This window comes from Mobula birostris, chromosome 2 (genome assembly GCF_030028105.1).
Source record: "Mobula birostris isolate sMobBir1 chromosome 2, sMobBir1.hap1, whole genome shotgun sequence".
In the NCBI taxonomy this organism is placed as follows: Eukaryota; Metazoa; Chordata; class Chondrichthyes; order Myliobatiformes; family Myliobatidae; genus Mobula; species Mobula birostris.
Genome location: NC_092371.1, coordinates 233799523 through 233814452, shown reverse-complemented (window position 1 = coordinate 233814452; position 14930 = coordinate 233799523). Strand labels below are relative to the sequence as shown.

At 40.4% G+C, this 14930-nt stretch overlaps 1 protein-coding gene across 1 annotated transcript; it reads right to left on the bottom strand.

The window, feature by feature from the left end:
- Positions 1-3843: 3843 nt before the first annotated feature.
- Positions 3844-10402, bottom strand: LOC140210378 (cellular communication network factor 6-like). Its single transcript, XM_072279285.1, is given in 3 exon segments — positions 3844-4462; positions 7866-8099; positions 10225-10402. Coding segments are annotated over 3 exon segments (513 nt in total). The 5' UTR covers positions 10232-10402; the 3' UTR covers positions 3844-4190.
- Positions 10403-14930: the final 4528 nt, after the last annotated feature.

Below are 14930 nucleotides of genomic sequence, written 5' to 3'. Positions count from 1 at the left end.
CTACCGAGTTCCTCCGGCTGTTTGCATGAAGACTGTTGGGTTGGAGTTCTAAGTGGACAGAGCTGGCCAAGCAAGTAAATCACTGAAATGCATCACTTCCAAGATGGGCCTTTTTAATTTTTATTACGCTGTATTGCATCATTTATTTCATTGCAATTCTTAGACAAATTTGAATGATAACAAGGCAGTTACCAAGTAGTTTTCTTAATTCAGTTAATATTACATAGAAACATAGAATGTTAATTTATATTAATCCACTTCAGCTAATTAAGTAATACACAGGAGTAAAGGGGTACAGGCAGAACTTTGCTGAAGTTTACTGAAGATCACCTGCGTAATGTAGGGGTTCCCAACCCTTTGTATGCCATGGACCAATACCATTGAGCAAGGGCCCTGTGGATCCCAGGCTGAGAACCCCTGATGTAATGTAAAGAAAATAGTAAAGCTCAATCTGAAGAGAATTTTAATCTGAAGACATAAGAGACCGCAGATGCTGGAATCTGGAATAAAGCAAAACAAACTGCTGGAGGAAGAAGAGGTTAGGCTGCATCAGTGGAAGGAATTGGACCACTAATGTTCCCCGGTTCTCCAATTACAGGTAACCTGCTCCATCTCTCTCTTCCGATTCATCCAGTTGATCCTACACCCACTCACACCCCAGCCCTGTTCAACCTGTTTCTTTCCATGAGTTATAGGAGCAGAATTTGGCCACTTGGCCCATCGAGTCTGTTCGGCCATTTCATCATGCCTGATTCATTTTCCCATTCAGCCCCAATCTCCTGCCTTCTCCCTGTATCCCTTCATGACCTGACTAATCAAGAATCTCAATATACCCAATGATTTGGCCTCCACAGCCACCTGTGGCAAAGCATTCCACAGATTCACCACTCTCTGGCCAAAGAAATTCTTCCTCATCTCCATTCTAAATGCACGTCCCTCTATTCTGAGGCTGTGCCCTCTGGTCCTAGACTCTCCCAGCACAGGAAACATCCTCTCCACATCCACTCTATAGGGGCCTTTCAACATTCAATAGGTTTCAATGAGATCCACCCCCCCCCCCATTTGAAATCCAGTGTGTACAGGCCCAGAACCATCAATTGGTAACCCTTTCATTTTTGTAATCGTTCTCATCCTCCACCCACTCCCACTACTGGGTCCCCTCCCTCAATTGTTCCCATCTGCCTACCCTGCCTCCTTCATTTGGTTCCATGCTCTACCTTCCTTTCCTGTTAGATGCCATCATCGCAGCTCTTTGTTGCTTCCACCTAGCACCTCCCAGCCGCTGTCACTATTTCCACTCCCTTCATTTATCTACCTCCTCCCACCACTGACCTGTGTCACCTATGCCTTCCTTGTCAGTTCCTCACTACTTCCACTCTCCTTTTTGACACTAGCCTTCATCTTGCACTTCAGATCAAATATCCTCTGTCCCTTTTTTCCCCTGATCTACTTAATTCTGACAGCAGTATTTCTTTCCTCAAGAACTGTTATTTGTTACATCTGAAATGGAAAGTTGTTAGGTTGGGTTCATAAATAAAATATTAAGTAGTTGAATTTTTTTTTGAAAAATAAAATTATTTGATTGATTGCTATGATATGGCATATGTTTTCTGAGAGCATATTGGAAGGAGTTTCTGTGTGATTTTTTCCATGAGGTGATTGGACATTTACCAAATAAGATTACCCATGTAAGCAGAATAGCTGTAATAACACTAATAATCTGGAGTGCCAGAATGGCAGATTTGCCAGACTATTGTTTGTTATTCAATATCCCTAACATGTTTAATGTTTAGGTGTGACATAGCCTCTAAGTGTGAAGAAAAAACATTGCAGGATGTATATTGTATACATTTCTCTGACATTAAGTTCGACCTTTGAGCATTATAATTTTTTAAGTGAACACGGTAGATTCAAAGGGAGCCTGGAAGTCGATGCCCTGGTGATTTGGAAGTGGAGGAATCAGTGATGTCAAAGAGAGCTCGATAAATAACAATCCAGGGATCCAGAAGTTGAAGAAGCAGGTTTCTGAAATGTCCGATCATGGATCATTGGAGGTTTCATGCACTTTGAAAGCAAGTTGTGTAACTATATGACAATTTAGGGTATGTGTTCTTAAAAATTTAAACAATATACATGTATAATGTTTTCAGGCCAGATAGTTCTATAGTCAATATAGTGTTGTAATGAATAGTAGCTCTGTTTATTTCTTGATTGAGATACAGCATAATTTAGGCCCTTCAAGCCACCTTACCCAACAATTTCCCCCACCATCACCCTGAATTAATCCTAGACTAATCACAGGATAATTTACAATGACCAATGAACCTACCAACTGGTATGCTTTTGGACTGTGGGAGGAAACCAGAGCACATGGTCACAGGGAGAATGTACTCTTTACAGGCAGCAGTGGGAATTGAACCCGGGTCACTGGTACTGTAAAGCGTCATGCTAACCACCATGGTGTGCCATGCCACCAGTTAGTACAAGCAATAATGACAGCTGATTTACTTAGCAAATTTATCTCAGTCAGCAATGAAATAAACAGCCAGTGAATTGGTTTAGTGCTGATCGGGGGATAAAGGCTGACGAAGTGAATATCCCCGCTCTCTGAACAATGTTGTCTTCCTACTCGTTCAAAATATAAACACATTGGCTCAATGATTAATCTAAAACGTCGATAACATCAGACTAGGTTTTGTTCTCAATCCACTAGACTGGATTTTAAACCATTAAACACCTAACCTAGACAAGATTGCTCTCCCTCAACCATTTAGTAACCATTGAGAGTTGACCAGATTGGACTGAGTGAACAATAAAACGTGCAGAATAATATAAAGGTAGATACAGGATTAGCATCTTTATTGTAACACAAAGTATTCTGCAGACGCTGGTAATCTACAGCCATACACACAATGCTGGAGGAATTCAGCAGGTCAGGTAGCATCTATGGAGAGGGGAAAAACAGTTCAAGCTGAGACCAGCCCTCATGAAGGGTTTGGGTCCAAATGTAGACTGTTTATTCCTCTCCATAGATTGGGGAGGGGGGGTCCCAACTTTTTTTTATGCTGTGGACCTATACCATTAGGCGAGGGGTCTATGGATATCAGGTTGGGAAGCCTGCCTGACGTGCTGAGTTTCTTCGGCAGTGTGTGTGTGTAGTAACAAATCAAATGTTACTTTCAATGTTCTTTAACAAATATAAGCATCTGTTTTAAAGCCTAATTAAAATGAAAATTAGTCAGTTTGTGGATTATCACAGGACATTGTCTACTTCAAACTGATGAATTGTGCATCTAAGGCAGTGATTTTAATTATACTCTCTAATTTTCACTTTCAAGGACTCTTCATCTCATATTCTTGATACTTATTGCTTATTTATTATTTTATTTTATTTGCAGTTTGTTGACTTTTGTACACTGGTTGAATGCCCAAACTGGTATGGTCTTTCATTGATTCTATTATCTTCATTATTTTATTATGGATTTATTGAATATGCCCGTGAGAAAGTGAATCTCAGGGTTGTATATGGAGACATATGTGTACTTTGATAAACTTACTTTGAACGGTGACCAAATCCCCCTTCCTCTATTCCCTACTCTAACCTTTCACTTCTCACCTGCTTATTACTTCCCATGTCCTCCTCTTGTTGTCTATTCTTTTCTCCTATCAGATTCCTTCTTCTACAGTCCTTGTCCTCACTCACCCACCTGGTTTCACCTATAACCTTCCTGCTAGCCCACCTCCCCACCACCTTTTTATTCAGACATCTTCCTACCCCCTTCCTTCTCAGTCCTGAAGTAGGGTCTGAGCCCAAAATGTCAACTCTTTTTCCACAGATGCTGCTTGACCTGCTGGATTCCTCCAACATTTTGCTTTGAAGTTTGAAATGTCATTATGTTATGGAGGAAATGTTTCTGACTCCACAGAGTTTAAAAGGCCCAGGCAAAGAAACTAATGATGCAGACACACTTTACAAACGGATCCTACTTACTTACAGAATGAAGCAAATTAGAACCGTAAATGGAGGATGATTTATGAGGAATTTGTCAAGCTGTGTTATGAAGTTTGTTTACCTTTCTGTGTAATTAAGGTGTAGTTAAAATACAAGACCAAATTTACATCCTTATGTGTAGAAAGGTGCATAAATATATCTGTTCTCTTATACTGCCCATGTTACGGGCACCAACTAACTACAGCAGCTTCAGATCTGAGAATATGTCCCCTGAATCAATACAGACTCGCTGACATTTGCAAGATGTGATCCACATCATCTGCCAAATGTTTATTCCTCCGTCGGTACAGTTAAATTCTACTTTCACTATTTTTTGTTGATTAGGGACGCAGCAGCGGGAATCTGAGCATGTACCGCAGAACATTGGTCTATAACTTCTTCTGCTTGTGCAGCCGGAGAGAGTAAATCTTTCAGGCTTCGCGTGCTGGAATGACTGTAAGCACTTCTTGTCTTTCTAAAAAGAAAACACAGAAAAAAAAGGTTAGGGGAGCTTTATTGGTCTCATGTACCTTATACTTACAGAGAAATGTGTCATGTGCATCAATGGTCAAAACAGCCGGAGTACGTGCTAGAGGGAGCCTGCAAATGTCATCGTGCTTCTGCTGTCAACATTGTATGCCCACATCTTACTAACCCTCACCTGTGTGTCTTTTTTGGAGTGTGGGAGGAAACCAGATCATCCAGAGGAAATCCACACGGTCACAAGTTCAGCACTCAAACTCCTTACTGACAGCAATGGGAATTGAATCCATTCTTTCAAAGCATTACACTAACCACTAAATTACCATGCCAAGCTACCCTATGGTCTTATAACAATGGAAGCCTTTAGCACTACTATTTTGCAATGCAAGTCGAGATTTTGGTAATAGTTTTTGCATTGCCTGTTAGTTCAAAGTTTTGACGGTATAGTCAACTAAATCTGGTGTGCAAAGAATCCATTCCTCCTCCGGGTATAATTACAATATAATTTGTGACGGGGTCCTGAATTACCCCTATGAACAGTGCTAAATTACCCCTATAAACTGTGCTCGGTTACTCCTAAGATCTGTGCTTTTGAAAAGAGAGGGAGAGAGAGTTATTTAACACCGATATCTTGTTTTGAAAAGAGAGAGAGAGAAAGAAAGAGAGAGAGATGAAGACTAACTTTTGGACTGTCACTTTAAGGCACAAGAGGAACTTTTGGATTTCTACTGAGTTGGAGAGACCGAGCAGCTCGTAAGTCGCTATGGTGACCGAGGGCGGCGTTATTTGATGGACAATCGATGTTATGATTTTTTTTGGCAGTGTGTTTATACTTCTCAAGGATATTTGCCTGCTTGTACATTTCTTACACAGAGAAGGGCAGGAGGAGTTATTTGAATGACAGTTGGTACTCAGTATGGTGAAATAAATAGGAGGTCAGTTGATATAGCTTTGTTGTGCCCACATGAAAAGTGGGTTTTTGGAGGTTCGATCAGGCTCTTGCAGTGAGAAAAGGGATTGACCGGTGGGGAGTTGTCCATGTGTCCACCCTTGCCTGGGTTGATAGCTCCACCACAAAAAAATGGTTCCCTTTGTTGTAGTCACAGTCAGTGACTGTTAAAGGATTTCGGAGGACAATGAGGAGATTGACAGGGTCAGTTCAACTGAATACTCAAATCTCTCCCTCTCCCTCTCCTCCCTCTCCCTCTCCTCCCTCTCCCTCTCCTTCTCCTCCCTCTCCCTCTCCTCCACCTCCCTCTCCCTCTCTCTCCATCACTACTCAACTCAATACCACGAACTGAACTGTACTCATCATTGTAAGACTGTATAGTTTTACCCCTAGGCTTAAAGAAGCTTGGTTTTTCATATATTTCCACACTTACTAATTTACTTACTTATATATAATTATTGCTAACCTATTTGATTTATCTGTATTTATGTTACTGTATTGCGTAGTTACTAATAAATATCAGTTAATTGCAATACCGGACTCCAAAGTGTTTTCCATCTCTGCTGGTTCTTTAACCCGTCACGGGGTATGTGACAAATTGAACTAACAACATTAGGATTTCGGGCATTACTTAGCCTCTTCTTCCACTCACTGCCCAATACTATGAATCAGATTCAGAAACGTGCATCAAGTGAAAGGAATTTTGTACTGGCTAATGGCTGGCTTTATTATTTTAAATATTAGTTTTATTTGTCACATGTATATTGAAACGTACAGTGAAATGTGCTGTTTGCATCAATAATCAACACAGTCCCAGGATATGCTGGGGGCAGCCCACTGACGGCAACAAGTTACTAGCCCTTCCTAACCTCTCTGTCTGTGTTTGGAGCGTGGGAGGAAACTGGAGCACCTGGAGGAAACCCACAAGATGATGGGGAGAGCAAACAAACTCCTTACATACAGCAGGAAAAGCACAGTAAAGCATTTTGCTCACTGTTACATTACCATTTTTTTCATGCTTTATAGTAATAATTGGGTTTGAGCTGTGTTTAACATTTTAAAAAATAATTTCAAGAAACTACAGATTATAGATAGTGAAGGGACTGTATGCATTAAAGTCAGTCCATGCAATGTCGTAGGATTCAGTTTGTTTCAAACTATTAATATATAAAAGGCTTTTATCCAGGATGAGCCCCTTTAGCCTTGAGAATGACAAATTCTCTTTAAACTTTAACTTAAGGCAGTGGTAAACATATTTGAAGAAGTCTATCGATGGACCAATAGGGAGGAAACCAGGGAAGATTACTGCTGTATATAGATTTGATGCTATTAATTTAAATCAGAGCATTGATTTGTATTTCATCATTATTTTCTGAAGTATTTCAGACCCCTATTGAAAAAAATGAGGTATTTTGAAAAGCCAGAATAAGAAGAGAGCTGGTATCAACCAGGAAAAGCAAATGGAATTCCTGGGACATGTACTGAGGAAAGAGAAGCTCAAATATCTTGCACTGATGGGAAAGATTGATGGAAGAAAAGGTTGTGGTTGACAGTGCATGACATTCATGAGTTACATTAAGGCGTGGAAAGGCAGAATTTTTGAAGAGCTTAATAGAGCTTCTCAAATTAAAGACGGATGGAAGATCATGATCGCCCATGTCTTATGACATGGCACCTGCTGATGATGATTTAACAAAATGAAGGGGAACATGAAAATAGACAAAAGAAGTTCACAACCTCCATTTGTTACAATGCACGATAGAACCAATGGCATATGTTTGAATTTCAATCACTTTCACATTTCGCGAAATGGATCAGTCAATTTGTGAACAAGGTCCTATAAAAGAAATGAGATAAAGTGAAATAATGGTACATCCGATATTGCTGAGGGTGATCCTAGGGTAGGAAAAAAGACATCAGATACTGTATGTTTCTAGACTACTTCCCTAATATAGGGATGTCCAAAAGAGGGGAAGTTTCTGTGTGGGTGGGATCTTAAGTGAGTTTTCACTGCTTTCACTCAAATTACATTTACTCCTTTCTCAAACATGGTAATTTCTCGCATTAAAACAATTTCAGACACACGTGCATAGAATTTCATTGTCAGATAAAAAGTTAAAATGGACTGCGCAAAAGCATCAAACTACTCTGGACTTAATTTCACTGGCTTTGACAGAATACATTTGGCTACAAAGGTGCCAACTTTGGAACACGTTTACTGTTACTAACCAAGAATGAAACTGTCCTCACAAAATGACCCCTTATCCAGCAACTGGATGACCAAAGGAGTGTTTGCTATTTTGAGATAGTCTTTTTTTTACTGTAGTACATAAATATATATCTCCGTGCAATCAAATTAACTCTTCATACAGCATTTGATTAGATTAGATTATGAGAACACTCAGTCCTTGCTTATTGTCATTTAGAAATTTGATCCTCCACTCTTGGGAAAAAAAGATATTTATTTTCCAACATGATTTACCTTCATATTTTTTAATATGCCTGTATTGCAGGGTCGAATAAAGCACAATCTACTTTCTCTCCCAAGTTCACACCTGCTGTTGTTATTTGTCACTCTGATTGAAATTCCGATGTCACAGGTTCTTGAACATTCACTCCATGGAGTTGCTTGAAGCATGCACTTCTTCCGCCACACAACTGGTCTTGCCTTGTAAACTGATAAAATAAATAAATAGACAAATAAATCATTTATATGTGGTCAGATCTCAAGGACGCACATTTACTTCCCCTCTGCTTTCTGTCTTTCAAACATCTCTGCCATTTGTTCATCGTGAACACTAAATAAAAATTTGGAGACTATTTTTTGCACTGACAAATCTCAGTCTTGTACCTTCTGCCTGATGGTAGTAATGAGAAAAGGACATGACCTAAGAGGTGGCGGGGTTCCTTGATGACGGATGTTACTTTCTTGTGGCAGCACTCCATGTAAATGATTGGTCATGCGAGATGTTTCTCCTTCACTAAATGGGAAGCCGGGCCTGTTCCGGTGTCTGGGTGGAACACATGCAGAAACTGTTGTGAGCTGCACCTATTGAAAGTACACATTCTGAAGCTGTGAAGCAGCTGGAGACTTTGCAAGGCCGAGATAATCAAGGACAGCTTAAGGAGAAGCTCACACCCAGATTAAAACTCTGCATCTCCTCTCCCATAGCCTTACAGGTGGAGATCCTGTTGTGAAATGTTTTAGATTACTAGAGTGAAAAGGTGGTGAAAATAAATTGCAGCAATTGACATCCATCCGTACTGTTAAGCACAGTAAGTCAATTGCCATAGGCTTTGTTCCATTTGATGAAATTATAAAACTATAACCAAAATCAAAAAAGGATTATTCTAGACACAAGGAATTCTGCAGATGCTGGAAATCCAAAGCAGCATCTATGGAAATGGATCAACAGTCAACATTTCAGGACTGGAAAGGAAGGGGGAAGCCACCAGAATAAAAAGGTGGGGGGAGGAGAAGGAGTATTAATTAGAAGGTGATAGGTGAAGCCAGGTGGTTAGGAAAGGTAAACACTGGAGAAGAAGGAATCTGACAGGAGAGGAGAGTGGACCATGGGAGAAAGGGAAAGAAGGACATTGGGGGAGGTTATAGGCTAGGTATTATTACAGTCTACAATCCTGCAATAATTAACATGTTCTGTTATAACTAGAAATAGAATTGAAAGGAGGAAAGAAATGAAATAATAGGGAGCTGAATCTTTTTCTTCATTTGGTCAGTTACATTATTTAAACAGAACTGGAGAGGGGCATCTTACTCAACTTTATTAGCTATTGCATCTCATTCCAACCTTATCTAAGTAGACTTAGAAAGAGACTATTAAAATATGCAAGGGTTAAGTTATCTGATCATTCTCTTCCCACAATTTTAAAATATTTTAATATAGAAACTATTGAAGCTTAGAATAAAATCATATACAATCCATATGTTGGGAGATTGTAATGTTTTTGTTAATTGGGATAGAGCCATTTATTATGTCATGTGACATTAAGGTTTCCACATTTTAAAAAGTTATGAAATTGTTCTTATAATATTTCATGATCTTGCTGCTATACTGGATCTTTACAAAGATCAAAGCTCTTCTATGCACAGTGCTAGTTTTCCTGGTTATCTCATCCATATCATATTTAAACAAAACTATTAAAAAAATAAACATCAGTGTCTATTCCCAGATTTCCAACAAATTCTCCTGTTTTATACAAATAAATTAACTAAGAAAAGCAATCTCTGGCATGAGACTTTCAAATTCACTTTTCTTACACCATAAATTACCTTTCAGTTGAAAAAGGGAACTGCTGAAAATTTCACATTCCTTAGACATTTGATTCAATTTTCGGGGAAAAAAATTACACAACACCATAATATGGTCTCTACTTGATGCCCAAGTTAATTTGATAGGTAGATAGATAGATATACTTTATTAATCCTGAGGGAAATTTGGAAATTTATTTGGGTTTTTAATTTTAAATTTTCTTGCTTTAAGGCTTTTCCCCCCGTGTCACTATCCATCCACAGATTGTAGATTCCTTCGATATCAATGCTGCTCTGTCACTTTTTCTGCGACAACCCAGTAGCCATAAGGGATATGAAGCATAAGCCAGGCTCCTCCATCTTCAATGGGAGTACTGTATCCTTTCAGTCAATGAAGAACTGATCAAATTAATCATACACCCATCAACAGAAGGATTTAACTGCATTGGACCAATTGTATTGCCAAAACCAAAGTTATGAATTCTATTTCAACTGCTCATAATACTCTGCATATTTATTGAAACAACCTACCAGACATTGCTCTGTGAGTTATTGCTTGCTGTCTCTTCAGTTCTGAATGATCACAAACGGACTTTTCACAGCAATATTCAGATCCCTTTATGACCGTGACATCTTTACATTGGCCTGCTGCCAGTTTCCTTGTACAGATATGTGTGCATCCCAAAACCCCATTCACGCACGTGCATTTATAGTGGCAGTGAGGTTGGAACGTTTGACCATGTCTGTAAATTATTCCATTTAACTCACACCCAACTCCAATAGTATCTAAAGAAAGCAGAGGAGGATGAAAAATCATGAGAGTCACAGACCAGTGTTTTCTTTAAATAATACTTTAAAAAAAATAAGATTTGTACTTTTTAAACAAACTCATGAATTTTTCACAGTATGTGGTCGTTCATCCCCACTCGCTGGAACAAAGTGGTATAGCAGCTAAACTAACGTTTTATCACCTTTCTCATGTTTCATTGGCTAAGTAGTAGCACGTTACCCATGTGATGTTATTGTTTTAATTATGGAGCATATTAGCTAGTATATAAAAGATATATATTTTTCAGAGGTGACATTTTTGCTTCTTTATTCTCTTGTCTTCGCATTCACCTCTCAGCATCATATTTGTATGTTGGCTTGTACTCCAAAATAAACTGAAATCTTGGAATTAAGATTCCTTATCATTCCTGACTCCTGGAAGGACCCCAAGGATCAGAAAAAAATCAGAGCTCCAACACAAGGTTAATTCAGAAGTAATTCCTAACCAATAGTTTTGAAATTTTCACTGCTGTCATGACCAATTAGCTGCGTAACATCCCAGCTTCGTGAATCTACATTTATCATCATCTTTATTATGTGCCGTGTCGTATGACGTAGGCGATCATGTTCTCCATGACCATGATTAGTCTTGGCAACTTTTTCTACAGAACTGGTTCACCATTGCCTTCTTCTGGGCACTGTCTTTACAAGATGGGTGACCCCAGCTATTATCAAAACTCTTCGGAGATCATCTGCCTAGTGTCAGTGGTCACATAACAAGGGCTTGTCATAGCACCAACTGCTCCCATGTCTTCATGTGATCATGATTCGGTGGTGGGGGAGCTAAGTGGGTGTTTTACCTTGTCCAAGGGTGACTTGCAGACTATTGGAGGGAAAGAGCACCTCACACCACCTTTAGTAGAGATGCATCTCCACCCGGCCACCCATATTTAAGAACATAAGAAATAGGAGCAGGAGTAGGCTTTATATTGTGATAAAAATGATAGCAGGCAGTTAACTTTCACACCATGAATTAGAGGGGGGGAAAGAATATACTAATTTCTGCTCACTCATTTTCTGTCAGCCTAAACTAATACAATGGTGCTGGGAAGTTAGTGAACCCTGTAGAATTTTCTGTATTTCTGCATAAACATGGCCTAAAAAGTGATCAGATCTTCACGCAAGTAGATGTGGTGTACTTGGATTTTCAGAAGGCTTTTGACAAGGTGCCGCACGTGAGGCTGCTTAGCACGTTAAGAGCCCATGAAATTACAGGGAAGTTACTAGCATGGGTGGAACATTGGCTGGTCAGCAGAAAACAGAGAGTGGGAATAAAGGGATCCTATTCTGGCTGGCTTCCGGTTACCAGTGGAGTTCCACAGGAGCTGGCGTTGGGACCGTTACTTTTTACAATGTACGTCAATGATTTGGACTACGGTATTAAGGGATTTGTGGCTAAATTTGCTGATGATACAAAGATAGGTGGAGGAGCAGGTAGTGTTGAGGAAACAGAGAGCCTGCAGAGAGACTTAGATAGTTTAGTGGAATGGGCAAAGAAGTGGCAAATGAAATACAATGTTGGAAAGTGTATGGTCATGCACTTTGGTGGAAGAAATAAATGTGCAGACTATTATTTAGATGGGGAGAGTTGTAAAATGCAGAGATGCAAAGGGACTTGGGAGTCCGTGTGCAAGATATCCTAAAGGTTAACCTGCAGGTTGAGTCGGTTGTGAAGAAGGCGAATGCAATGTTGGCATTCATTTCTAGAAGTATAGAATATAAGAGCAGGGATGTGGTGTTGAAGCTCTATAAGGCACTGGTGAGACCACACTTTGAGTACTATGTGCAGTTTTGAGCTCCTTATTTTAGAAAGGATATACTGACATTGGAGAGAGTTCAGAGAAGATTCACGAGAATAATTCCAGGAATGAAAGGATTACCGTATATGAAATGTCTGGCAGCTCTTGGGCTGTATTGCCAGGAGTTCAGAAGAATGAGCGGGGAATCTCATAGAAACATTCTGAATGTTAAAAGGCCTGAACAGATTAGATATGGCAAAGTTATTTCTCATGGTAGGACAAGAGGGCATGGCTTCAGGATTGAAGGACGTCCATTTAGAACTGAGATGCGCAGAAATTACTTTAGTCAGAGGGTGGCAAATCTGTGGAATTTGTTGCTTTGAGCGGCTGTGGAGGCTAAGTCATTGGGTGTATTTAAGGCAGAGATAGATAGGTTCTTGATTAGCCAGGGCATCAAAGGGTATGGGGTGAAAGCAGGGGAGTGGGGATGACTAGATGAAGTGGATCATCCCATGATTGAATGGTGGAGCAGACTTGATGGGCCAAATGGCCTACTTCTGCTCCTAAATCTTATGGTCTTATGGTCTATAATGGTTCCACTGGGCTTAGTAGCAAAGCCACACATGAAGGCCAGGATCTGGACTTCATTGTCACAGGCTATTTGAGGCACATGCCATGGAAGCATTTAATAGGTAATGGGAGCTTATGGGAGCCACTGCCCCACCCCCCAGCTATAACAACCTTAAGGAACCTTAATCACATTTGTTGGATATGTGTACAATAGGTGTGTTTTTTTCTAGATGAATAGCTACTTATATACTGCTTTTTTAAAGTGTTTCCATTGCTCTTCCTATTAATAAATTAGTGCCCTTGACCTTTTTTTTACTTCAAAGCCAAAAAACGTTGTGGTGTCATCTTGGATGAGTTGGTATGGACAATAGCTGAATTTCTTTGGCAACACACACAAAATGCTGGAGGAACTCAGCGGGTCGGGCAGCATCTATGGAGAGGAATAAACAGTCACCATCTTGGACCAGGACCCTTCATCAGGACTGAAAAGGAAGGGGGGAAGAAGCCAGAATAAGAAGGTGGAGGGAGGGGAAGTAGTACAAGTTGGCAGATGATAGGCGAGACCAGGTGAGGGGGAAGGTGGCGGGGTGGGGGAGGAGGAATGAAGTAAGAAGCTGGGAAGTGATAGATGGAGGTGTTAAAGGGATGATTAAGGACGAAAAGCAGGAAAAAGCATGTTTTAAAAAAATCACAGGATACCAATTCCTTATTATGAAGATTGCCATGAAAAATTAATTAGATACATGCTTTTTTGATAATGAATATAATTTTTTTTGACTGAGCAAAACATTTACAACACAGAGCAAGCAACCATACCAGCAATTAGGCAAAATTGTGCACTTTTCCTGTTAAAATAAGTGGTTTCAGGAAATGCACACTGCTTTACCCGTTGGTACACTTTGTGCTGACATTCAGGTGATTCCTGCAGCCACTATGACAAGGGTTCCCAACCTTCTTTATGCCATGGACCCCTTCCATTATTCAGGGAGTCCTTGGACCCTAGGTTGGGAACCCCCTGCTCTATGAAGAACCATGTTCGAACAAATGAGCACGCGAATTCTGACAAAGGAATGCAGGAGTTTAGCACTGGGAATTATCAATACAAAAATACACAATACACATAGTTCAGCCTGCTCTTAGAGGACTGTGAACAGATCTGGATATCATACTAAGAACTGGGTATCTACATAGACAGCGCAGAAGAGATTCACCAGCACATTCCTAAAGTGGAGTGCTTGAAGAGTCTCGGCCCGAAATATCAACAGTTTATCATTTCCATAGATGTTGCCTGAGCTGCTGAGTTCCTCCAGCAATTTGTGTGGGTTGCTCTGGATTTTCAGCATCTGCAGAATCTCGTGTGTTTATGCTGTGGTTATAAGGAGATATTGGAAAGGTTGTGTTTATGGAGGTTTCTTAAGGTTGTTATAGCTGGGGAGTGGGGGATGATGGTAATGGGGACAAGCTCCCACTACCTATTAAATGCACCTCAAATAGGCTTTGATAACCAAATCCAGCTCCTGGCCTTCAAGTGTGGCTTAACCACTAAGCGCGGCAGATCCATTTCTACTGACAGGGGAGGGGGCAAAGGCAGGTTTCTGGTGCTGTATAACCAGTTGCTTCAGGCCGACGGGACTCATCAGCCGTGGTTGGCAACTCGTCTAGGAGAAGGGAATCTCTGATCTCAAACCTCCACTGCCTTGCGGTATGCCCACTCGTGGGGAAGGCTTCGGGAGTAAATCCAGAGGGAAAAATCTGAAGCTGGAGTTCCTAAGGCAGTCCCACATTGAGTTCAAACGCCAACTGGAAACTCCTGCGATGCTTCTGATGCCAAACTGTATCAGACTCTGCTGTTCATTTGGACTCACCAAATGCGTGGAGGGGGAGAATTTGCTTCATAGACAACTGCTTGCTCTCCATATTGTGTTGCCCAGACTATATCTGGACAGCTAGGATGCACCATCCATGGTCGGCCCTAACCGACAGAGGCCTCACTTGTTTTTAATCTAACTGAGGCGTGACTGCACAGAGGTTTACAAAGTTATGAGGGGATAGACAGGATAGATAATCAGAATCTTTTTTCATTCCAGGGAAGGGGAACCT